This window comes from Panulirus ornatus, chromosome 4 (assembly GCF_036320965.1).
Source record: "Panulirus ornatus isolate Po-2019 chromosome 4, ASM3632096v1, whole genome shotgun sequence".
Lineage (NCBI taxonomy): Eukaryota > Metazoa > Arthropoda > Malacostraca > Decapoda > Palinuridae > Panulirus > Panulirus ornatus.
The window spans coordinates 72,035,393-72,063,155 of record NC_092227.1 but is presented as its reverse complement, the minus strand read 5'-3'; the positions used below and the strand labels follow the sequence as shown (position 1 = coordinate 72,063,155).

The 27,763-nt window shown below is 38.4% G+C and overlaps 1 protein-coding gene across 2 annotated transcripts; it reads left to right on the top strand.

Annotated features, from left to right (window-relative positions):
- The first annotated feature begins 1,060 nt into the window (after window positions 1–1,060).
- On the top strand, window positions 1,061–27,763 carry sel (canopy family protein seele). 2 transcript variants are annotated; one of them, XM_071696454.1, is made up of 5 exons: window positions 1,061–1,215; window positions 2,514–2,603; window positions 6,940–6,999; window positions 8,902–8,994; window positions 19,632–27,763. In XM_071696454.1, the coding sequence occupies exons 2-5, from the start codon at window positions 2,520–2,522 to the stop codon at window positions 19,953–19,955; spliced, it is 561 nt and encodes a 186-aa protein (XP_071552555.1). In that variant the 5' UTR covers window positions 1,061–1,215; window positions 2,514–2,519; the 3' UTR covers window positions 19,956–27,763. The 2 variants fall into 2 exon arrangements, with proteins under 2 accessions (XP_071552555.1, XP_071552545.1); XM_071696444.1 differs by lacking the exon at window positions 1,061–1,215 and adding an exon at window positions 1,373–1,399 and having other exon boundaries at window positions 19,632–20,106.

Genomic DNA, 27,763 nt, shown 5'->3' with positions numbered 1-27,763 from the left:
TTGAAGGAATAGTGGTTCCAACAATGTTGTATGGTTGCGAGGCGTGGGCTATGGATAGAGTTGTGCGCAGGAGGATGGATGTGCTGGAAATGAGATGTTTGGGGACAATGTGTGGTGTGAGATGGTTTGATCGAGTAAGTAACGTAAGGGCAAGAGAGATGTGTGGAAATAAAAAGAGCGTGGTTGAGAGAGCAGAGAAGGGTGTTTTGAAATGGTTTGGGCACATGGAGAGAATGAGTAAGGAAAGATTGACCAAGAGGATATGTGTCGGAGGTGGAGGGAACGAGGAGAAGTGGGAGACCAAATTGGAGGTGGAAAGATGGAGTGAAAAAGATTTTGTGTGATCGGGGCCTGAACATGCAGGAGGGTGAAAGGAGGGCAAGGAATAGAGTGAATTGGATCGATGTGGTATACCGGGGTTGACGTGCTGGCAGTGGATTGAATCAAGGCATGTGAAGCGTCTGGGGTAAACCATGGAAAGCTGTGTAGGTATGTATATTTGCGTGTGTGGGCGTATGTATATACATGTGTATGGGGGTGGGTTGGGCCATTTCTTTCGTCTATTTCCTTGCGCTACCTCGCAAACGCGGGAGACAGCGACAAAGCCAAAATATATATATATATATATATATATATATATATATATATATATATATATATATATATATATGAAGCACGTTCTTATTCTTACTGGAGAGAAGCCGTATTAGTGTACATAGTTCACAAAGGCCCTCAATAAAAAAGATTATTTACGGTAGCACGTGACTGTTCACATAGGACAAAAGCTATATGGTATACCATTTTCTTCTATAACACAATTTCACTCGCATTCCCACCCACTAGTGTATTCTTGTAAGAGGTGTATGAGATCCTACTACTTCATGTTTCATCTTATAACGTTTGCGTTGAAGATTTGACTCAAAACACAGGTAATCTTCTCTGACCGCTTGGTCAGTATGAGCAGGGAGCTTTGATATAAACATCAGGCCGATATCCTAGAAATGTCATATAGTTTTATCAGTAGAGTGACGTCGACATTATGGATGACACTTAACCGGCGGTGGAATAGGTGGCCGGCGTTGCCAGACGTACCACACGTGCCTCGTCCACGGACTGACACGTCAGACTTGCGGAAAACATTTCCTCACACACACACCGGTCACCATTGCCACCTGTGGTGCTGCCCGCTCACCTTTGCTACTCCTTTACTGCCAGGTTAGTTGCCCCTTTTTAAGTTCAATCATCTCATTATTATGAGTTTAGCTGAAGATAGAAGGCAGAGAATGTGTTAAAACGGTGTCACTGACGCTTTGTTTACCTTTCACAAACGTTTTAGTCAGCTGTACCTAAGCAGGTGTTGTACTGCTCCTCACCCACCTTAAGGCTGTAGGGATGTTAGGTAAATTGATGTTTGGGGTCTACAAATTAACAAGCTGACATTTCAATGAATATGTGACTAGGTTTTTCCCAACACTGTTATTGCGTATTTGTTTAGTAAGGGGAAGAAGTGGGTCAAGTTTCGGTTTAGGGACATCAAGGACCAAACTTTGGAATAATATGGAAATGAGTTTGTTTCAGTTGATAGTGCAGTTTGCGGAATAAATTAAGATTGGAGCCAATTGATTGGGGTCGACTTATCTGTAATTACGGTGGGAAATAAGTCTAGTGTAGGGGCATTTAAGATTTAGGAAAATGGTTTATAAATCCAAATTATAGCATATTTTGGTTTTTGTAACCCAATTTGGAAATCAGAAATGATGACCTCCAGTGTCACCGTAATTACAAACAAAAGAAGGTCATGTAATTAAAACATTGCCATCAACAGCAGTCACTTTAAAGAATGCATTTATGAGATTTTAAAATTGCACCTCTTAAAGTTTTGAAATTGTTATTGTTTTTTTTTCAAATGCTGCACTCTACTGAAATTATATTCATTGGTTTTGAAATTATGCAGATTGCAAGGTTCTAATGGTAATAGTCTATCTGGTGGAACCAATCTGTCAGTATTATTATGATGTCACATATAACCCACTTTACATGAGGATTGCAATAAAAAGAGGAATTTAATTTATCAGTTTGCATTGGAGGTTCTGTTCATGGACAGAAGTCCACATTAGGGCCAGGCCGTAATTGAAATATAGAGAGGTTAATGAAAGGGAAAAAGAAAGACACGAGTAAGTATATGTGAATTTTGGAGGATGTGAAAAACCCTGTATTTAAAGATTTCCTGGTCATAGTTATTAGGAAGATGTGAGGGTAAAGAATTCCAGTGCTTCAAGGTGTAAGGAAATAAACAGTTATCAAAGTGGCTCGCACTTGAATTGTTTATGGCCTCACTAATTATTTGATGCAGCATCTTGCTAAGTATTGTATGATCTAGCTTGTGGTGTGGGGACACAAGCAGCCAGCTCTTGGGGGCATAAACCAAAGTAATACCCATAGAAGAGGGAAAGCAAAGGGCAAGTATGTGAAATAAATTAGTTTTCTTTTTTTAATGATTATCTTTTTAACAGGAAAAAATGGCTTCTGTGGGCTTCCCGTTTGTTATGGTGCTAATTTTGGCAGTGAGTGGGATCCTCTCTTCTAAACCGCCCAAATCTCGGGTAAGAACTTAGTATAGAATGGTATACCAAAATAATAGGAAAACCTTGTAGACAGTTTATTTGATTGTAAATGGTGTGGGGTTCAAGACTATCTTAGGTCTAGGAGAATAATGACTTCAGTGTTATTTCTTGTATGCACAGAACAAGTAGTTTTTGCTATTTTGAGTCACCTAATTTTCTTCAAACTTTTTTCAGTGAATGTTCTTTTTAGTGGTTTTTTCGGTAATTATATTTGACTTATAGTCTCTTTCTAAAGTAAAGAGCAACCATAGCTTAGTAATGCAACCGAAAAAAAAAAGATAATAATTGATTGTACAGATCTGGTGCTTAATTATGTTGATTTAGTCTTGCCAAAACTGTTTAGGTATCTAGTTTGCTCTTAAGAGATTTATGATATTAAGAAATTGGGGATGGATGAGCATTGATAGATTTTGTTAACTTGAACACAAGCACAGATTGAATGCAAGGGACTGAAAAATGACCTCACATTAAAGCAATTACATATAGATTTAAGTGGCAGGCTGCAAGTGAAATGCTGCAGTGTTGAGTAAATGTAGTTACTAAAGCATTCTATCTCCTCATATAACATTTATTTAATGATAAAGTAAGAATCATGTATGGAATTTGGATTAAAAGCTTGGAATAATATTTGTGAGGTCTTGTTGATAGAAACTTTTTAGTGTGACTTTCCCTTATTATAGAATGCTAGGTAATTTTTTCAGAGCTCATTCAATATATAAACTTTTCAAGCTGGTTTTTTTCCTTATAATCAATTATAATGGCTTTCTTCACTGTTTCACAAAAGGAAAACCATAGAAGATCTAAACCGGACAATGTGTAGAGTGGCATACTATGTATCCACTGCCTTTAGAAAACTTTGTTCTGAATATGCAAAAAGGTGTGTGGGGCTTGGGTGCTGAATACATGATGGGAAGAAAGTGGATGTAAGCTAGTGAAGCTGTTCTCTGTTCCTTGGTCTTCCATGTTGACATAAAGTGCAAACAGGTTTAAAAAGAAAAATCATCATTTTAGGGAAGAATGAAAACATTTTTGTGAAGAACCTGATGTTAACCCTATAAAGGTGGCTAGTATCATGTGATGTGTATTGTAGGATAGCAGCCAACATTGTAGGGCATTTCAAATCTTGCAATTTCAGTTTCGTGTACATATGAAGGGAGTGTGGTTTTGATGCATTACACATGACAGCTTGAGACTGTGTGTGAACAAATTTGGCTTTTTTTTTTTTTTTTTTTTTTGTCTTGTTTTCCTAGGACTACCTCGGTGATGCAGGGGGTGGCGATGCTGTTTTCCTGTAGGGCTGGGTGTTGCTGGGAATGGATGAAGACAAGCAAGTATGAGTATGTACATGTGTATATGTCTGTGTATGTGTGTGTATATGTATGTATATTTGTTTGTGTTGATTTGTATATGTGTGTATATGTACGTGTATGGAAATATGTATCTATACGAGTGGATGGGCTTTTCCCCGTCTATATCCTAGCTCTACCTCGCTGACATGGGGAAATGGCAACCAAGTAAAAAAAAAAATGATATATGAAGGGAGTCTAGGGAATGAATCCTGCTGGGGTTAACCAAGGCTATTTCTTGAGACTGTTAACAAAATATTGTACATACCAAGAAAGATTGAGTGTAGAATGGCAAAAGGTGAGAGCAAGTGACGTAAGAGGAGTCGGGGAGGAGTGGGATGTATTTAGGAAAGCAGTGATGGCTAGCACAAAGGTGGGAGGGTAGTGAGCTGTGGGATGGAGGGGTAAGATTGTTAGTAAAATAGAAGAGAGAGGCATTTGGATGATTTTTGCAGGGAAGTAGTGCAAATGACTGGGAGATGTATAAGGAGGTCAAGAGAAAGGTGCAAAAGGTAAAAGAAAGGGCAAATGAGAGTTGGAGTGAGAGAGAGTATCATTAAATTTTAGAGAGGATAAAAAGATATTTTGGAAGGAGGTAAATAACATGCACAAGACAGAACAAATGAGGACATTGGTGAAGTGGGCAAATGGGGAGATAATAACAAGTAGTGATGAAGTGAGGAGATGGAGTGAGAATTTTGAAGGTTTGTTGAGCAGGTTTGATAATAGAGTGGCAGATATAGGGGGTTTTGGTCGGGGTGATGTGTGAAGAGAGGGACAGGGAGAATGGTTTGATAAACAGAGAGGAGGTAGTGAAAGCTTTGCAGAAGATGAAAGCCAGCAAGGTGGCAGGTTTGGATGGTATTGCAGTAGAATTTATTAAAAGAGAGGGTGGATTATTTAGTATGTATGCATCTTGGTGATGTACCTGAGGATTGGTGGAATGCATGCATTTTGCCATTGTACGAAGGCAAATGGGATGAAGGTGAGTGTTCAAACTACAGAGGCATAAGTATGTTGAGGATTCCTGTGAAACTATGTGGGTGTTGATTGAGAGGGTAAAGGCATGTACAGAGCATCAGACTGGGAAGAGCAGTATGGTTTCAGAAGTTGTAGAGGATGTGTGGATCAGGTGTTTGCTTTGAAAACTGCATGTGAGAAATACTTAGAAAAAGAGATGGCTTTGTATGTGCCATTTATGGATCTGGAGAAGGCATATGATAGGGTTGGTAGAGATGCTTTGTGGAAGGTTTTAAGAGTTTTTTGTGTGGGAAATAAGTTGCTAGAAGCAGTGAAAAGTTTTTACCAAGGATGTAAGGCATGTGTACGAGTAGGAAGAGAGGAAAGTGATTGGTTCCCAGTGAATGTTGCCACAGGGATATGTGATGTCTCTGTGGCTGTTTAATTTGTTCATGGATGGGGTGGTTAGAGAGATGATTGCAAGAGTTTTAGAGAGAGGGGCAAGTGTGCAGTCCATTGTGGATGAGAGGGCATGGAAAGCGAGTCAGTTGTTGTTTGCTGATGATACAGCACTGGTGGCTGATTCAGGTGAGAAACTGCAGAGGTTGGTGACGAGTATGGTAAAGTGTGTGAAAGAAGAATGTTGAGAGTAAATGTGAATAAGAGCAAGGTTATTAGGTTCAGTAGGGTTGAGGGACAAGCTAATTGGGAGGTAAGTTTGAATGGAGAAGAACTGGAGGAAGGAAGTGTTTTTGATATCTGGGAGTGGACTTAGCAGCGGATGGAATCATGGAAGCGGAAGTGAGTCACAGGGTGGGGGAGGGAGTGAAGGTTCTAGGAGCATTGAAGAATGTGTGGAAGGTGAGAACATTATCTCGGAGAGCAAAAATGGGTATGTTTGAAGGGGTAGAGGTTCCAACAATGTTATGTAGTTGAGGCATGGGCTATAGATAGGGTGGTGTGGAGGAGGGTGGATGTGTTGGAAATGAAATGTTTGAGGACAGTATGTGGTGTGAGGTGGTTTGATCGAGTAAGAAATGAAAGACTAAGAGCGATGTGTGTTAATAAAAAGAGTGTGGTTGAGAGAACAGAAGAGCATGTGTTGAAATGGTTTGGATACATGGAGAGAATGTGTATGGAAAGATTGACAAAGAGGATACATGTGTCAGAGGTGGAGAGATAAGAAGTGGGAGACCAAATTGGAGGTGGAAGGATGGAGTGAAAATGAATTTGAGCGATTGGGGCCTGAACATACAGGAGAGTGTAAGGCATGCAAGAAATAGAGTGAATTGGAACGATGTGGTATACCAGGGTCAATGTGTTGTCAGTGGATTGAATCAGAGCATGTGAAGCGTTTGGGGTAGACTATAGAAAGGTCTGTGGAGCCTGGATGTGGAAAGGGAGCTGTGGTTTCAATGCATTGCACATGACAGCTAGAGACTGATTGTGAATGAATGTGGCCTTTTTTGTCTTTTCCTGTTGCTACCTTGCTAGAGTTGGGGGGAGGGGGGGTGCTGTTTCATGTGTGGCGAGGTGGCAACAGGAATGGATGAAGGCAGCAAGTATGAATGTGTACATATCTGTGTATGTATATGTATGTACTCGTTGAAATGTATATATGGGCATTTATGTATTTATGTGTATGTGGGTGATTGGGCCTTTCTTATGTTTTTCCTTGCATTCTTCGCTGATGCGGGAAATGGCAATTATGTTAAATGAATAGAAGAAATAGATAATGATTTCTGTATGTGCTTATCCTTGAAAACATAGTAAAGTTATTTTGAATTGTTTATCTGGCTTTTTCTGCCTAATTCTCCTGGAAAGATGCTTTGCATAGAGAATATTTGAAGTAAATAGAGGTGATACTTGTGGTTTGAAACGGAGAGTTCTTTGTTCATTTACATTATAGGTACATAAATAATTTTTTTCAGGTAAGGAGTTTTTCTATAAATTGAGTTGTAAGTCACACTACTGATATATTGATTCTGAAATTGGTAAATTACCAACAGGTTGTGAAATGTGCAGTGTGTCGCAGTCTTGTCAGTGAGGTACATGCAGCCATTGATGAGGTAAGACAGTGAACAATAGATATGTATTTGTTTGTAATTACTTGTTTTTATTGGGAATTGTACACTCACAGTGCCCCATAGTGTAACCTTAGGGTTGGTTGGTACATGATAGTGATGGGAAATGCTGTAAGACAGGAGTGTATGCATGAAATATGACATGTGAATGCATTTTTCATTTTTTTTTTCAGTGAAGAGTTGCCAAGTTACTTCGAAAAAGATGTAATGTTTATATTCTGAGTACTCAGAGCTCATTCATTCTTGTGTACTAATATAGGGTCTACATAACAGAATGGTAAATAACAATATGGATATTTGGTATAGTAATATTACCTGTCGGTGAATTTTTCTCATAAATGAATGAATGCCAGATTCGTAGATATCTTGTCTGTCATTTTTTTTCTAGGGTTATCATCTATCTATCTACTTATATCTTTGACACCTGTTCCCACCTGGAGCTCCCTCAAGGGGGTGGCCACGGAAAAGAGTGTCCATAACTTGTGAACCCCAGTACTGCTGCTTGTCCTTTTAATGACTCACCCTTAACAAGCCACTGGCAGAGGGCAATTCTAGTACAGTGTTTGCGGAGGCTCTTACCTAATTTTCCCACTGACTACTCACTAATGTTTCTACTTACTACTTCTACTTTATGTTTCTACTTGATGCTCCTGCCTAATTCTTCTTACCTACCAATACTATCTATAGCTCCTACCATTTTGCCAAGAGACAGGGCAAGCACATAGTGTTCATTGGAAGAGAATCTAGATTTAAGAAATGAGCTGTGTGAATTAAGTGTTGTCAAGTGTTATATATGACAAGGAGAGCTTGTATGTCAAAATGGCTATCACCTTGTCCCCCTCCCCTTTTTATATCCTCAACTGCTACATCACCCATTCTTGCATTTACATCACGCACCACTTTTATGTGATCCCTCGCATCAAATTTACTAATGCGTTTCCTTGGCTCCTTGTAAAACACTCGTTTCTCCTCTTCATTCATCTTGCTCCTATTTGCATAAGCACTATTAATCACCCATATCTCATGATTCATTTTTGATATACACCCACAGCTATCTGGGGTTCATTTCTGGACAGTGCTTCACACTTTCCCACAACTTCTCCTTCAGCAGAAGTGCCACCTTTTCCTTTACTCTTCCCCTCACACTGACCCTGTACTACCTATAGGACATTCCTATACCATTTGTCCCCCTTCTTCTTAAACTTTAATGTCTCAGAGCCAGAGTATCCAAGTTCCTTTCCTCAAACATCCTACCTCTATCTTCTCATCCTGGTCAAATCCACACACGTTCAGATAATCTGTACTGATCCTTCAATGGGAGTGAGCACTCCTCCCTTGGCTCCTTCAACTGTTACATCTTTAAGAAATTAAAAGATTCATACAGTGGCATTACCAGTCTCCAACTGCTTGAATATGTATTGTAAGTGGAAAGTCACCTTTGGTGTCAAAACAAATTGCTGTGTTGTCAAAGAGTTTCTTACTTCAGAGGAGTCCATCTTGAAAGAATGGTACTGAGATAGCACCAATGCCCTTCCAGAAAGAGTTCCTGGCTTAATTGAATAAATGATGAATATTCATGCAGTTTTGCTCACATGCTTAATCTTTTAGTATTGTAAAGGCTTTCATATCTTACCAACTACTGTGTTACTATATGATTATGCTTGTGTGTGTGTACTGTACTATATGACAAGGTAATTTTGACAAAATTATTTGATTAGAAATTTTTAGATCTGTAAATTAACGCTCCTTATATTCATGAAGATGTTTAGTTATAAATTGACTAGCAGGATTGTGTTTGCCTCCCAGTTATTAGTGACAAAGACAAAAGCTAGGCTGAATAGAATTATTAGAGTATTCATTATTCAGTGACATTTATTTCTTTCCCAGGTAGACCCAAGGAAGAAGATTGATGTTGGCTCATACCGTATTGGTGCAGATGGGAAACAAAAGTTGTCATCAGTGAAATATGCTGGATCAGAGGTAATGCAAATAAGAAAATTGGTGTGGATTCCTAACCAAGTGGGTGGCTCATTTTTTCACAAGTGTTTAGTATTTCTTGCAATGGTGAGGTAGTGCCAGGAACAGTCAAAGAAATGGTCTCATTCCATCATATCAACTCTCTCCCTGTCTTGTATAATGTTCTGAAACCAGAGCACCCTTGCAACCAGGCCTTACAGACCTTTCTGTGGTTTTCCCCAACTGCTTCTAATGCCCATTGACCTCTGAAAACTGCATCACTCCAGTTTGCTCTGTCCTATGTTTGCCTCACACCCTCCTGCATGTTCAGGCTCCAAGCCTTCAAGTATCTTTCACTCCATCCTTCCACTTCCTTGGTGTCCTCATTTACCTTATTCCTTCCACTTGTAACATGACCCTCTTACGAATCTTTCCTCACTCATCATATTTTCAGACTGTTTTATCTCGCCCTATTCAGCTCATGCATATTACTCTTATTACCACACCTCTCACTTACCCTATCGTCACTTGTTCAGTCAACTGTCCTTACACCATGTATTGTATTAGAACATTTCATTACCAACACATTCATGCTATCCTTTCCTTAGATCAACACATTCGTGCTATCCTTTCCTTAGATTGAGAAGGCCATGCTAGATCCCAGAGTTGCGAGAGGTTTCTTTCGAAAATGACCATTTCATAGTTTTTGTGGAGATGAGGATCGGGAGAAGTAGTGGTATGGTGTGAGGAAGAGTGGAGAGGTAAAAGTGTTGGTAAGCGAGATGAATAAAAAATGCTGGAAGAAGTATGAAAGGAAGTTAATTGAAAGTTTAGGTGAAAGTGTAGTGAATGTAGGGATGCAGTTGTGTGTGAATGGGGTGTTTGAGATGTTTAGAGAATTACTATTACAGTTCGTAGAATTAGTAGTTGGATATAAGGTTGTGAGCTGTAGAAATTTAAAGGGCAATGCATGGTGGGTGGAAGAGATTAGAAATGCTGTGGAAGAGAAGGAAAGTGCTTATGGTAGATCCCTCAAAAGGAATTTGCTAGTGGAGGTAGTGCAAAGGAGTAGGGAAGAATATAAGACATGTAAGTGGACTGTTAAGAAGCTGGTAGAGGAAAGCAAAGAAAGATTAGATTAAGATTTTGGAAGATAGTTAAGTGAATAGTTTCAGGAAAATCAGAAATTGTACTGGAAAGACGTGAAAAAGGAAAGAGGTGGATGTAAGAGTGAAAATGTAAATTGATAAGGCTGAAGGTAGGAGAGGCACCTGGAGTGGATGGAATTACAGCTGAAATAGTGTGATAGATGGGATGCATCTGATAATGTGATTTAGCATGGAAACAGAAGCTTGTGCCTGAAGATTAAGTTTGTTATTATTGTTCCTTTATTCAAAGGAAAAAGTGCTATCAATGTATGTAGCAGTTATAGGGGAATAAGTTTAAGTATACCAGGAAAAGTGGATGCAAGAATGTTAATTGAAGGAAGTGACTGAATGCAGAATAAGGAAAGATAAGGGATGTGTGGATGAGAAGTAGTATGCAGCTTTTATGGATTTGGAGAAAGTGTATGAGAGAATCAAGTGGAATGCTTTATGGGATGTGTTAAGGATATATGCGGTAGGGGGACAACTTATGGTTGGTGTGAAAGCTTTCTGTAGGGCAGCAAATGCATGTATAAGAGTGGATGGAGAGTAGAGAATAAGTTTCAGTACACACTTTGGTGTGAGGCAGAGCTGTGTGATGTCACCATGAATTTTTGATATGCATATGGATGGAGTGATGAGAGAGAGGAGAGCAAAACCAGGGAAAGAGGGTGCAGAGATGGAGAGTGGTAATGTGATTTGATGGCAAGTTGGAAACCTGTTTGTGGATGATACTATGTTGTTTGCAGAAGGTTGTAAGTGTGTTTCGTGATGTGTGTAAGCATAAGCAATTGAAGAAAATGCAAGGAAAGTGTTGGTGTTTGCAAAAATGTAAGTAAAGTGATGGTGTTTGCAAGGAAGAGTGAAAATATAGATTTTGTAAACCATATAGTAAAAGACGAAAGTGCATTGAACTTAGCTTTGGATATTGTGAGAAAAATTGGAAGAGATGAGAATTTAAGTATTTAGGGCTGACTTGGGTAAGTTTGGTTATATGGAAGGAGAGATAAGGGAGAGAGCAGTGCAGGGTAGAAGAGTCATTGGATCCATTAATAGAATTATGATGGATAGAGGTGTAAGTATGGAAGTAAAGAGAAGATTGAGGGACAGCATAGTTCTCCCAACACTGACCTATACAGCTGAAACTTGGACATGGGGTCAGTCACTAAGATCAAGAATCCATGCTGTGGAAATGAGCTATTTGAGAGGAGCATGTGGTATGATTAAATGGAATGAAGAAAGAATTGAAGAGATGTATGAAAGATTTGGTGGTATAGCAGGAATGCAAAGGGAATGAATTTTAGAGTGGTTGAAATGTAATTCTTTGAGGTGGTTTAGGCATGTGAAAAGAATGCATGACTGGGAGTTTACAAGGACTGTGTATGATACTACAATTAAAAGGGTAGGTGTGAGAGGAAGACCACCTGTGACATGGTCAAATAGAATGTAAGGATACTGGAGAGAGAGAAATGGTGGAAGAATGCATGGGATAGATGTTTTATGTGAGGGAGGCACATAACAATGGGAAAGTGGATACTTTTGCTGTGGCTACCCCCTTGATGGGAGTTCCTGGAGGGAACAGCATCAAAGATATAGACAGATTGATAGATAGTTTGTTGAGTTTGTTTTGCTTGTGTATCTAAGATTCATGTATGCTCATGACTATAGTTCTGCAATATCAAGATCTTTTCTTCATGCTTGTGGGCATTGCTGTTTGTCTATAGGCTCGGTAGTGAACTGAGGACAATCCCTCTAAAACTCAGCAGTCCCTGTTTGCTGTGTTATTTTCACTTGAATCATTAGCAGTTAATTGAACAAAGATTTGTGATACTACACTGGCAGTTTCCTAGTTTCCACTTTGTATATTACTTTAAACTAAACAAATAGGGAGTAGTATCATGTATTGAATACAGTTGTTTGATCTCATCTGTGATTGGATTGATACTATAGGGCACTTACTTCTTCAGATCAACCTGCTTATATAAGCAAGATTCACAACCAAATCTGGTGAATCTTAGTTATGTTGTTTATGATACACATTTAAAGTCAACTGAAAAAAGTATTGCAACCTTGGTTTCAGTGGATTTCAAAATGAGCAATGTTACCGCAGTAGTTTTGTTATAGTTGTTACTTTCAGTGATTGTTTTGCACTTTTGTACTGGTTATGAAGGATGAGAAGATGTAAAGATTGACTGATATTAAAATATCTGATAGTTTTACTGATGGAAACGCTTGACCTGGTAAATACATAGGATCAGGTGCACCACACTATTTTAGTTGCATTATTGTCTGTTATGTGATTATCTCCAGCAACCAAAATTTCCTATGGACTACTTTGTAAAGAGCACTCCGTGGGCTGTTAGTAATTTGAATTGTCAAGCAGTATGATACTCATTCTAAGAAGTGCAGACTCTATAAACTCTATTATGGATAAGTTGCTTTTTACAAATACCATTAGATGATGGGAAAATGTAAGGGTTGACTGATATCGTGAGAATATATAATAGTTTTCCTGATGGAAACACTTGACATAGTAGATAAGAATATGCATATTATCAGGTGGAGCTCATTATTACAGTTGCAAAATTGCCTGCTGTGTGATTATCCCCAACAACCAAGATCTTTCCATGGACTTCTTAGTAAGGAGTGCTTCAGTAATTCAGATTGTTGTCAAGCAGTGTGATACTCATTCTAATAAGTGCAGACTTTATAAACACTATTATGGATAAGTTGCCATTTACAAATACCATTAGGGTGATGGGAAAGTATAAGGATTGACTGATATCATGAGAATATATGATGGTTTTCTTGATGGAAACACTTGACGAGGTAGATAAGAATATACATATTATCAGGTGGAGCACATTATTACAGTTACAAATTTGCCTGCTGTGTGATCATCCCCAACAACCAAGATCTTTCCATGGGCTACTTAGTAGGGAGCACTTCAGTAATTCAAATTGATGTCAAACAATATTTATTGTGATTACTGTATGTGTGTGAAGTATGAGTGCTACTCTTATTCTGTTGATAAACTAATGCTGTCCAATGATTTTAAGTTTAAACCCATCTCATTAATACAATGATAATCATTTAAATATCTTTAATACTAGTGCCAACCTGCTTCTTGCAGATTAATTTTTGATACATCATAGGACAGAAGTATATAGCAGTATCATAGTGCTTGGACTAGTCTGAGAGGACACACCATTGCCCAAGAATTCAGAAAGCTGCCAAGAGGTTGTAGTCAGTTGATTTTGAACAGAGCTAAAAGTGAGACATGTAGTACGTCTTGACTCCCTATAGGATGGAGATGGCTACTTCCCCAAACAAGGGCGCAAGACCCATCTACTTATTCATGAAGGGATTGAAGCTAGATCTGGAGAAGCATAGAGGACACATTGTGAAGAATGCCATCCTCATCCGAGATTAGATGCAGTGAGCAAATGACAGCTGCCACGTTAGAGACAATAAGGTAACCCCATCTCTTGCTTGCAGAAATTCCTGGTGCTCTGGGGACAGCAACATCATAACAATTTGTATACTAACTGCATCAAGCTAACAGAGTGCTCCAGAGAATAGGATTGAGTTTGAACTATGTTCAAGATAATCGTCTCAGAGTTCATGATGCTGCCACCATCTGGGATCAATGACCAGCTGTTGATGCTGTTGGTTTTTGTGCTACAACCCAAGTGAACCCTTTAACTCATACAGATGAGCTACTGTATAGTCTCCATCCACTGATCGACTTAGGTCATTTCACTGAGGTTGGACTTCAACTAAACCCAAAACACCTCAAGCACTGATGTTCTGAATGCTCATACACCATCCATGTTCCTTTGTTATGAGGGGTCAGACAATCAGCAGCCTGGATCAGGGCTAGAAGGCAACACCACTGGGATGCTATGTGACATGACAGTGTTGCCCAGCCAACCATCTGCACAGGGTACATGGCAGTTCTGTGAAGATGTGGCCACAGTATTCGTAAACATTAAAGTAATTTGTACCTTGAACTTCAACCTTCAAGCCTCACTCAGCTGCCAGGTGTGGATAGTTACAAGCTATCCTGTATGTGAATCACCAAGTGAATTGCTATTAATCAGTTACTGATAATACTGTGATATTGATTACAAATGGAGAGAATGAGTGAGGAAAAGTCGACAGAGGATACATTTTTCAGAAGTGAAGGGAACAGGGAGACCAAATTGGAGATGAAAGGATGGAGTGAAAAGATTATGAGCTCTAAGGGCCTGAACATGCAGCAGGGTGACTGGGGCGCATGGGATAGATTGAATTGGAATGATGTGTGATACTGGTGTCAATGGGCTGTCTGTGGAGTTAACTAGGGTGAAGTGTTCAGGGTTGATCATGGAAAGTTGTGTAGGGCCTGGTTATGGACAGAGAACTGTGGTTTCCGTGCATTGTGCATGACAGCTAGAGAGTGGATGTGAGCAGTTATGGCGTTCCTTCACATTTTTCTGGTACTACCTCACCAGTGCCGGAAATAGCGATAAAATATGAAAGAAAAATAATTATTGTTAATCAATTATGGTGACACAATTGTACTCAAAGCGACAGAAATATAGCTTGTATTGTTCTTGTTAGAGCAAACATAGAGTATATTGTGCTCGTTAGAGCATCATAGTCATCCCAGAACCTAAGTGTTCGATAATTTAGCATAACATCTTGCAGTGGGAATATGTGAGTGAGTGCTGCTATCCTTAGTTGATATGTAAAAGAGTATCAGAATACATTATGAGTGTTTCATGCCTTTGATGATATCTGCTCAAACATATGTACTATTCACATCCCATGCTGAGAAGAACCCATTGCAAGTAAGTTAACATTATTTTGAGTTGATAAATTCTCTTTCTCTCTCTGTTTGTATGTAATTTTACAAATATGTATGTGTATATATATGTTATTATTCACAATAATTGTTTTATTCATGTTATGATCGGTCATATCCGACAGAAGTATTTGTGGCAAGAATAAAACTTAATGTATAATGTATCACTTGTGAAAGCATGATGTCTGGACATCCTTGTTTTGCTCTTGAGGGATTTATCATCAGATCAGTGCATCCTAATTCATGAGGTTTGAGTGTGATGGTTTACTATAGACAACTGCCAAAAAGTTTTGTTCTCTTGCACCAGCAATCTTCAATGTTATCAGAATTGTACAGTGAAACCCAGAACCTGGTAAGTGTTGCCATTACCAGATGCCTGCAGCAAGCAAAATCATGAAAAATTGTAAGCTGTAACCCATTTGGTTTTTTCTCCTAATAACTGTTTAAGTTATGGACATTCTAACACCATTATATGTTTTAATAGTTTTTGAGTATATCCCTGCACTTTGAGAGAAAATATAGTGGTAACTTCAGTGTTTTGATAGGAGGTAAGAGTTGGCATCCCTATAACCCAACAGGCATCACTTTAACTGTTTTCATTTAAAATTTTTCTCGTTCATTTCATGATGCAAGGTGTGGGAAGAGGAAGACAGTGGTGGCAACAGAGGAAATTGTGCTGGAATTGATGTTGATTGTCTCACTCAGAGGTGTTCTTTGCTATAATTGCTTAGGAACACCTCTTTCACAATCAATTATAGGTTTTACATTTTTATTTGGATTGAAATGTCTTGCTAAAGCTTATGATGTTTTATTCAAGTAGGTTGTAGCTGTTAGGCACCCAACGACCAGAGAGGTATATTACCAGTACTTCCCATCTGGGTACCAGGAGGGTTAGTGATGACTGTGTAGTAAGCCAGCACTTCAGTGGTTGCAAGCTGCATTCCTCTCACCCAAGTAGCTGTCTTTTCTTTATGCCTCACCGACACATGGATTACTGTTATTCTGTCCACAAACATACAATCTCTCCATGTAATACATAACACTTGACAACACTTAACTCTCACAGCTTATTTTTTCTGACAATTTTCCTCCGATGAGCACAAAAGGCTAGGCTTGTTTTTTGCAAAATGGTAGGAGGACTAGATAATAGTTGCAGATATGAACATTAAGGCAGGAGCATTAGGTTGAAACATGAATTAACAGTGGTGGTTAGGAATGGTAGGCTGGAGTATTAGGTAGAAATAATCTTTATTAACATTAGGTAGGAGCCTCTGCAAACACTGTTCTAGAATTGCCTTCTGCTAGTGGCCAGTTAAGTGTTAGGCACTAATGGCTAAGAAGTGGCATAGTATTGGAGATTCTATTGCCATGTCCACCCCCTTGAGGATGCCTGTAGGACCAGGCTTCAGAGATATAGATAGATTAATCATTATTTATTTATTTATTTATTTTGCTTTGTCGCTGTCTCCCGTGTTTGCGAGGTAGCACAAGGAAACAGACGAAAGAAATGGCCCAATCCACCCCCATACACATGTATATACATACACGTCCACACACGCAAATATACATACCTATACATCTCAATGTACGCATATATATACACACACAGACATATACATATATACACATGTACATAATTCATACTGTCTGCCTTTATTTATTCCTATCGCCACCTCACCACCCATGGAATAACATCCCCCCCCCCTCATGTATGCGAGGTAGTGCTAGGAAAAGACAACAAAGGCCCCATTCGTTCACACTCAGTCTCTAGCTGTCATGTAATAATGCCCGAAACCACAGCTCCCTTTCCACATCTAGGCCCCACAGAACTTTCCATGGTTTACCCCAGATGCTTCACATGCCCTGATTCAATCCATTGACAGCACGTTGACCCCGGTATACCACATCGATCCAATTCACTCTATTCCTTGCCCACCTTTCACCCTCCTGCATGTTCAGGGCCTGGTCACTCAAAATCTTTTTCACTCCATCTTTCCACCTCCAATTTGGTCTCCCCCTTCTCCTCGTTCCCTCCACCTCCGACACATATATCCTCTTGGTCAATCTTTCCTCACTCATTCTCTCCATGTGCCCAAACCATTTCAAAACACCCTCTTCTGCTCTCTCAACCACGCTCTTTTTATTTCCACACATCTCTCTTACCCTTACATTACTTACTCGATCAAACCACCTCACACCACATATTGTCCTCAAACATTTCATTTCAAGCACATCCACCCTCCTACACACAACTCTATCTATAGCCCACGCCTCGCAACCATACAACATTGTTGGAACCACTATTCCTTCAAACATACCCATTTTTGCTTTCCGAGATAATGTTCTCGACTTCCAAACATTCTTCAAGGCTCCCAGAATTTTCGCCCCCTCCCCCACCCTATGATTCACTTCCGCTTCCATGGTTCTATCCGCTGCCAGATCCACTCCCAGATATCTAAAACACTTTACTTCCTGCAGTTTTCTCCATTCAAACTTACCTCCCGATTGACTTGACCCTCAACCCTACTGTACCTAATAACCTTGCTCTTATTCACATTTACTCTTAACTTTCTTCTTTCACACACTTTACCAAACTCAGTCACCAGCCTCTGCAGTTTCTCACATGAATCAGCCACCAGAGCTGTATCATCAGCGAACAACAACTGACTCACTTCCCAAGCTCTCTCATCCCCAACAGACTGCATACTTGCCCCTCTTTCCAAAACTCTTGCATTCACCTCCCTAACAACCCCATCCATAAACAAATTAAACAACCATGGAGACATCACACACCCCTGCCGCAAACCTACATTCACTGAGAACCAATCACTTTCCTCTCTTCCTACACGCACACATGCCTTACATCCTCGATAAAAACTTTTCACTGCTTCTAACAACTTGCCTCCCACACCATATATTCTTAGTACATTCCACAGAGCATCTCTGTCAACTCTATCATATGCCTTCTCCAGATCCATAAATGCTACATACAAATCCATTTGCTTTTCTAAGTATTTCTCACATACATTCTTCAAAGCAAACACTTGATCCACACATCCTCTACCACTTCTGAAACCACACTGCTCTTCCCCAGTCTGATGCTCCGTACATGCCTTCACCCTCTCAATCAATACCCTCCCATATAATTTACCAGGAATACTCAACAAACTTATACATCTGTAATTTGAGCACTCACTCTTATCCCCTTTGCCTTTGTACAGTGGCACTATGCAAGCATTCCGCCAATCCTCAGGCACCTCACCATGAATCATTCATACATTAAATAACCTTACCAACCAGTCAACAATACAGTCACCCCCTTTTTTAATAAATTCCACTGCAATACCATCCAAACCTGCTGCCTTGCCGGCTTTCATCTTCCGCAAAGCTTTTACTACGTCTTCTCTGTTTACCAAATCATTTTCCCTAACCCTCTAACTTTGCACACCACCTCAACCAAAACACCCTATATCTGCCACTCTAACATCAAACACATTTAACAAACCTTCAAAATACTCACTCCATCTCCTTCTCACATCACCACTACTTGTTATCACCTCCCCATTAGCCCCTTCACTGAAGTTCCCATTTGCTCCCTTGTCTTACGCACTTTACTTACCTCCTTCCAGAACATCTTTTTATTCTCCCTAAAATTTAATGATACTCTCTCACTCTCCCACTTTTGGATGTTAATGTGCTGAGAGGTGCAACTGGAGGGATGTCTGATCATTATCTTGTGGAGGCGAAGGTGAAGATTTGTATGTGTTTTCAGAAAAGAAGAGAGAATGTTGGGGTGAAGAGGGTGGTGAGAGTAAGTGAGCTTGGGAAGGAGACTTGTGTGAGTAAGTACCAGGAGAGACTGAGTACAGAATGGAAAAAGGTGAGAACAAAGGAGGTAAGGGGAGGGGGGGAGGAATGGGCTGTATTTAGGGAAGCAGTGATGGCTTGCGCAAAAGATGCTTGTGGCATGAGAAGCGTGGGAGGTGGGTTGATTAGAAAGGGTAGTGAGTGGTGGGATGAAGAAGTAAGATTATTAGTGAAAGAGAAGAGAGAGGCATTTGGACGATTTTTGCAGGGAAAAAATGCAAATGAGTGGGAGATGTATAAAAGAAAGAGGCAGGAGGTCAAGAGAAAGGTGCAAGAGGTGAAAAAGAGGGCAAATGAGAGTTGCAGTGAGAGTATCATTAAATATTAGGGAGAATAAAAAGATTAATCATATCTATAAAATTAAAAAAATCAGATTTGAAGTGGATGCAGCAGATGAACTTTGAACTTTAAAGTCCATCAATTTTATTTTGAAAGAAAATAGTTTTCAGTGTAACATGCTTTCTAAGGAAATTAAGTGCCAAATAAAGCAACTTTTTTTTTCTAAGTAACACTATTCATTTTATAGTAGCAAAGTAGCACCTATAGGGAATCCCCATGAAATCATAATGCATGTCCAGAGGGTTAAGTACAAGTCTTTGGAGCATGAATATTCAAAAGATATGGGGACATATTCGCAGCATGAATTTCCGTATATTTGTCATCCATCATTCTCGAGAATAATGCTTCTTTACAGTGTGGTAAGTCATGTGAATGGAGATACGATAATTCTTTATGATAAATGTTAGTATTGTATGATTAATAAACGAATTTCTTCTAACTTTACACCATTCATTTTTCAGTTGCACATGATGGAAGTGATGGAGAATGTGTGCGAGAACATGAAGGACTATGCTCAAGCTCGCCACAAGGAGACGGGCAAGCTAGAGGCAATGAAATTGGTTGTAAATGGGGCTATGAATCCACGTTTTAATGAATATGAGATGGTACAGGATCCAGATCTAAACAAAGGACTGCAGTTCCACTGTGAATCAATTGTTGAAGAATTTGAAGATGAAGTTGTTGCATATTTTAAGAAGCATTCTGAGGTAGAGTTAAGGGACTCCCAAGAACAGTTTTGTGGTGAATTGACAGGAATATGTGGTGGAGTTAGAGATGAATTGTAATTAAAGGTTGTGATTGATGTGATTATATTAGAAGTGACTGAATTTGAAATTTTTAAAGGTCTTATTGTCTTAGAAGATGAGTACTGTAAGAAAATTAGTTTTTGCATGAATTTAGATTTTTTATGGTCAAAAGTCATATCGTCACATTCATTATGTGGGTTGAGAGCAAATATAATGTGGAATAAGATACACTAATCATCTTTTGTACTCTAGTCTAATTGGCTTTGTATTTTCGTAAGATGTAGGTATAATGTTGCTGAAATGTAACTATTAATTTTATATACTAAGTATAAGAACTGCATTTTCATGACATTCATGCATTGCCTTGTAAAATGTGGGTCATGCTGGGCTTTATAGCAACATTTCATGCATCAGACAGGTTGAGAATATAACACCTAGAGATTATAGTTTCCTAACGGTCCATTTTTAAAGAGGTTAACTCTTAGTTCTCTGAAAGCCCTTCTTGTATTATGAAATGTATTAGTTGTTTTTAGTCCCATAGTTGTGAATTTTGGTCTTGTTCAGGTAGGCCAAATCACAAAATGGGTGCAAAGAATTTAAAAAGTATTCAAGAATTAATACGAATACGCTTATACTTGAGAATAAGTATCTGTGTCGTGTGAATCTATGCATGTGTTAAACACCTTTCTGTTACATATATTCTCTTCTACATAGAGTGGATCAAGTGCATGCAATTTCTTCATTCATTTGCATGACCTCAGATCCTTAGCAAACATCCTAAGCTGAATTGAACTGAAGTTTCAACTTTGTTGTTAGAAATATTTTCCTTTTTTTTTCTTGAATTTTCAAGCCAAGTTTATCATGGAATGCTAATACCTCAGCTCACACTTCCACCTTTACTCAGAATGCCTCCATTGTTGATGATGAAAAATCTTTCCTTTACATAGTAAATACTTTTAGCCTACTATTTTTCACTCAGTGCATTTGTCCATGTCATTCAGATTCCACCTTGTGTTCTTGTACTTCAAATTACTGAAGAAGTTCATCGATGTATCATCTACCATGTTACGTATTCATACCTTGGTTTTGTCCATGTATCTTTAGCATTTTCTTCACATAGTCTGAATATTTTTTTAATCATCATTGCTTTGTTTTATGTTTGTCTTTCATAATTTCAATATACATCAGAAGTTAATCTACCTACATTTTACTTATCTGGACCTAGAGGAAAGTTGGTTCCATATCCATACGTTGCCTTAACTAAAGTAGATACTGGAAGTAAGTTTTGTCTGTTGTGTTTTCTTTGACCGACTCCATTTGTTTTATGCACCTACATTTTACTTATCTGGACCTGGAGGAAAGTCGGTTCTACATCCATACATTGCCTTAACTAAAGTAGATACTGGAAGTAATTTTTGTCTGTTTTCATTGACCAACTCCATTTGTTTTATGCTGATTCAACAAAGTCATGGTATGTACTTTCAGGGCTCTCCATTGTATTTTCTTTAGGGGTCTGCATCACATACATACCAGGGACAAGTACACTGTTACAGTCTGTTGCCATCTTCCACCACATTTAGCATGCTGTTCAGTATCTCCCTTAGGAGTGTCTGAAGGGGTCTATCTTAATGAAGGTATGTATGTGTATCTCTTTCTCCCTATCTTTAGTTACTTATTTGTGCTGCATGGGAAGGGAGTTTTACATTCCTGAGGCCCTATCTCTTGAACATTTTCTGCTCTCTTTTAAAATGTTTGATTTCTGTTTGCTAGCCCCACTGACAATGTTTTCATTCATATTTTTCATTAATTTACTGCTCATATTTTAAAAGTACTTCTTTACATATTTTCTAATGAGATTGTGTATGTGTGTGTGTTTATAATTACCTATTTTTGATTACTTATATCTCCTGTATTGGGAGGGAGTTTTACACTCATGGGGACACCATCTTTTTGGACTTATTGTCATACAAGTTTTTAAACATCTTTTTATAGTCTGCATTCATAGTTTTGTCAGTTTATTTCTTTCATCCATTCTTATACTATATAAGTTCTTCTTTACATACTTTTTAATAAATTTCATGTTAATTTTCTGTTATGGCTTCTAGTTTTTCTGTCATTACATGTCAGTTAATTATTCACTTTTAACATCAAACTGGTTAACCTAGCTCTAGTTATGATACTATCTTTGTTGCACTTTTCAGGACCATTTCTGTTAACAACTTGTGGTTCTTTAAATGCAGTGACTAGAGAAGTATGATTTAATTTTGGCATGTCATAGGACGTGAACAGTTTGCTGAATGTATCCCTTACCCATATACTTGAATGCTGTTCTGATGTTTCCCAGGTTGACAGTTTGTCTTCTTTTCTATTCTCCAAATGTGGTACTCTGGTTACAGGTCTACGATGATGTCTACTCCCAAGTCTCTGTCTCAGACAGATTCCTGAAGCTTATTTTGCATTAGAGAATGTTCATAACATTTAAGGCTTCCTTTGCTGTGTAGAGAATGTTCATAACATTGAAGGCCTTCATTTGCTGTATCCCATCCTCATTATCTTTACTTTGAATTTACTTGGTTGTGCTTTATCAACCATCAAACAGATCAAATTTGGATTTTATGAAGATTAATGCACTCCTCTTTGCTTTTCACTTCCTTCATAACCTAGGCATCATCCACTCACTTATTCAAGCAGAAGTCCAGTCTTTCTGGTAAGTTATTTACATAGAAAAGCAATGGTCCCAGAACTGTCACATGTGGTACATCACTGGTAACCTCAAACCAATTAGAGGAGGCTCCCCTGAAGTGCATTATTTTTTCCCCATCCACTAAGATAATCTTGGGCATATCAAATTAGTTTGCCCATTTTGCCCCATATTCCTGTCTGAAGATGCAGCTTCTTTACCAACTTCCAGTGTGTTACAGCTTTAAATGCAGTCCAGGTGCAGATAATCCACATTTTCTCCTTTCCCTGAAACCATGCAGTTTCTGACTTAATGTTTCCTTTGTAAGAAGTCAATTTTTTGTTGTTGTTCAGTATATTACTGACCACTTTGTGTGTGTGTTCAGTATGGAGAGTGAGTTCTGCACTAATGGGGTTCTATTTCCTTTACCTTCAAGTAGCTTTACAAACATTTTTATACTTAGCACTTACCTTCTCATCACTATTCCAACCATCTACCACCCTCACATTAATGAAGTAACGTATTGATATAGCCTTTGGTTATTCTGTCATTACTTCTCCTGAGCTATTCATTGTAGATGTCTCCAAGTGATTTAGAAACTTGAAGGCTGTAATGAGATGAAACCTATTTCTTCTTTCCTCCCTGGTGGGCAAAGTTGTGTCCTTGAGCCTTTCATTGTATATCTGCTCTTATTGAAGGTTTGTGTGTCGAGAGCTGAGGGTTGGCAGAAGGCCATACTTTGCAGATGTTGTCTAGATTGCGTAGAAATGTTTTAAGGTGGATTAATACTTCATATTTTTTTTTTTTTTTTTTTTTTTTTTTGTCACTGTCTCCCGCGTTTGTGAGGTAGCGCAAGGAAACAGATGAAAGAAATGGCCCAACCCACCCCCATACACATGTATATACATACGTCCACACACGCAAATATACATACCTACACAGCTTTCCATGGTTTACCCCAGACGCTTCACATGCCTTGATTCAATCCACTGACAGCACGTCAACCCCGGTATACCACATCGCTCCAATTCACTCTATTCCTTGCCCTCCTTTCACCCTCCTGCATGTTCAGGCCCCGATCACACAAAATCTTTTTCACTCCATCTTTCCACCTCCAATTTGGTCTCCCTCTTCTCCTCGTTCCCTCCACCTCCGACACATATATCCTCTTGGTCAATCTTTCCTCACTCATTCTCTCCATGTGCCCAAACCATTTCATGAATATAATCTAAGTAACAATTATAAGTTATGTGTTCATGTGTAGGGAAGACCCCAGTGGCTTGGAAGCTATATTTCTTATTGTTAAAAACGATACAATTCAACATTATTGCTGTAAGAGCAGCTTGTAGCTAGTAAAAGAACTCGCTTAAGTATAGTAATATGTTTCCCGGAACAGGGAAGGAATATCACTGCAATACAAGGTCATATGTTTGTAAAGATATTTAAGTGTAGTGAATGTATCATATATTATTTTGTTGGATGTGTGTGAATTTTGTTTTTTGAGAGGAATTTCATTACCTCAGATCAGACTGTCAGCAGCTTTAAACAATCTGTAGTATAACAAAACTGTCAGAGAGAAAAGAAAGTAAAAGGAAGTTATGCAAATTTGTGGAGCTGCATCCTCATTAGCTGGATATCATAAATGATTTTATGTCCCATTGATTGCAAAGAATCTTGAAAAAATTGTTTGAACCTAACTTGAACTTAAGGGATACAAAGTTCTATACATTTTTCACTCATGATGTGGATATATGAAATGGAAAAAGGAGGCCACATGCAGAAATCATAATTTTTTCTTTAGAAATGGAACTTTGTTGTTTTCAGTTGTCTGCACTGGTTAAGAATAGTTGTGTGTAATCCAACTTGGATATTATGTTAATGCCTGAACAAATCTGAAATGATGCTTTTACGTCCTGAACATGCAAATTCATGACTTGAAGATAGATCATCAAACAATTCAGGATCATCATCTGCTTGTTCCTTTAAATCTAGTTAAAAGCTGCTCAGTCTCTTTCCTTAAAAACTCATGAAAATATGCTGTAATTGGCATGGCTGCTGACTCGGGGGAGAAATTATTGTGCACTGTCACCTCAGCATGTGGCCTTAAAATGTAGGCACAAAACTTTTTATAAATAACCATCTAGAGGATTTGCCTGGCTTGTGTAAATACCCATCTGGAGTAGGTGATGTGTCTTCAAATACTTGTAGATTTTTTATTTATTTCTTTTTCTTTCATTTGAGATGCTCTTTGATTAGATCATATTTTACCCGTGCTATGTTCATTCCTGTGAAGTAAACAGTGCTGTAATTTTCATAAATATTTCTCATATATTTGACCTTGGAAAAATTCAGCAGCATTTCCTCCAAGACCATTTTGAAGAGATTGTGGTTGGCTTTAAGCATAGCCAGCCATGAGAATCAGCACACTTATTCACTTATTGCACTGCACTTGACACCTAGAAAATTGATGCAGTTGAATGTGGCCTTTCTTCATCCGTTCTTGTAGTTAACGGAAAACAAGAGCAGAAAAAAATATGAGCGAGTCTGACACTGAGTATAACCGTAAAGTGCCATAGAATGTAATGGAGAAAAGGCTTGTTTTCCATTGCTGGTCTCATTTCTCTCATTCCAACTTTTTATGTATTTTCAAGAATGCTTATAAAGATTTGGGGTAAAAGTTTTCATGTAGACATTTTCTTCAAGTGGTGTAGAAGAAGCACAGTTACCAAGATTACTTCACCTTGTTTTCTGTAATGATGTATTAACGCGAATATGATTTAAGTGCTCAATAAGTTTGCTAGGATTGCACAAGTAGTACCCATTGTTGCAGGATTTGGCCTTATAAGACCATCATCAGTAATTTGATCTTTTGAATAACAAATCTGTATCCTCACTGTAGTGGACATATTCCTTATTGAAGTAAGATTGTTTATCACTATTAGATACCTTTGTAGGAAAAAAATTCCCACGTAAGTTTTATAATTATTTTTTGACAGTTTTGATCTGTATTGGAAATTATTTTCACAAGACAGCTTTCATAACCCAGTCTTGTGTAGTACAGTATTTATTGCAGTTATGTGAATCATTCTAAAATTGCATAATTTCTTTTTGCCTAACTGATTTATATGTATGCAGGACTAGGTATAAGGTTCCCCTTTGACTGATCCTGAGTAAATCATGACATCTAATGAATGTGTTCATAATTGTATGATACAGAGTAGCCTTTTAAGGTAATGGAACGCTCAAGATATTAAGTAAATACTGTTAAGATTTTAGCCCACTATTTTTCAAAGAAAGCGATAAATGCTTTCCAAAATGTCTTTTGTTTTAGTATTTGTTCCAAAATTTTTTATTGTTATTTTTAGAAATTTCTTTAACATTCACAAATAAAGATTCTCTGTCATGTGATCATAGTCCATGAACTGAGATCTTCAGAATGAGAATTACTGCCACAAATTGGGCTGGATGTTTCCACAGGACAGTCACCCTTAGGTATTTTGCAGATACGGTGGGAGAGATAAGTATGTCGTTTGTTTTAATTTGTCTTTTCCTGGCGCTACCTCGCTGTAGGAGGGGGTTCTATTTCCTGTGTGGCGGGGTAGTAATGGAAATGGATGAAGGCAGCAAGTATGAGTATAACATGTATATATATGTATGTCTCTGGGTATGTATATGTATGTATACGTTAATATGTATATGTATATGTATATGGTGAGGTAGTGCTAGAAAAAGACAAAAAGGCCACATTTGCTCATAGTCTGTAGCTGTCATGTGTAATGCACCAAAACTGCAGCTTCCTTTCCACGTCCAGGCCCCACAGACCTTTCCATGGTTTACCCCAGATGCTTCACACGCCCTGGTTCAATCCATTAACAACACGTCAACCCTGGTATACTACATCGTTCCAATTCACTGTATTCCTTGCATGCCTTTCACCCTGGTATACTACATCGTTCCAATTCACTGTATTCCTTGCATGTCTTTCACCCTCCTGTATGTTCAGGCCCTGATCACTCAAAATCTTTTTCACTCTATCCATCTACCTCCAATTTGGTCTCTCGCTTCTCCTTCTTCCCTCCACCTCTGACACATATATCCTCTTAGTCAATCTTTCCTCACTCATTCCCTCCATCTGTCCAAACCATTTCAACACACCCTCTTCTGCTCTCTCAACCACACTCTTTTTATTACCACACATCTCTCTTACCCTTTCATTACTTACTTAATCATACCACCTCACACATATTGTCCTCAAACATTTCATTTCCAACACATCCACCCTCCTTCACACAACCCTATCTATAGCCCATGCCTCGCAACCATATAACATTGTTGGAACCACTATTCCTTCAAACAAAAAAAAACGCTATTCCTTCAAACACACCCATTTTTGCTCCCTGAAATAATGTTCACACATTCTTCAACACTCCCAGAACCTTTGCCCCCACCTCCACCCTGTAACTCACTTCCGCTTCCATGGTTCCATCCACTGCTAAGTCCATTCCCAGATATCTAGAACATTTCACTTCCTTCAGTTTTTCTCCATTTAAACTTACCTCACCTGCCAATTAACTTGCCCCTCAACCCTTCTGAATCTAATAACCTTGCTGTTATTCACAGTTACTCTCGACTTTCTCCTTTTACACACTTTACCAAATTCATTTGATTTGCATATGTGAATGGTTGTTACTAATAACACACACTTATAAGTCTTTCATAAGAGAATAGAAGCAATATGACAATCATTCCATTGATATGTAAAATAGGAAAAAATAAATATCAAGACATACATAAAAGAAAATTTATCAACTGTATGTTAGCACAAGAGCAGTAGCTCCTCTCTCGTCCTTTAAGGATGTATACGTCGGTAGGGTACAAAAATCTTGAACGTCTATAGTAGGAAAAAAGAACTGTATGAAACTTTCGAGTTTAAAGGATTTCCTTGACATTCCATATTTTGCTTCTGTTATTGCTCTTAGGTTGACAATGTCTGTGCACATTTAGCAGATGTATAACATATATACTGATAGTGTGTAATGAGAAAAGTGCTTCCCATAACATTGATATTAAAAAGATATTGATAGCACAGATATTGTATTTCTATTGTGCTGTGATTTAATGAGCACAAAGTTACATTTATGTATATACTATTAAACATTGTATACTT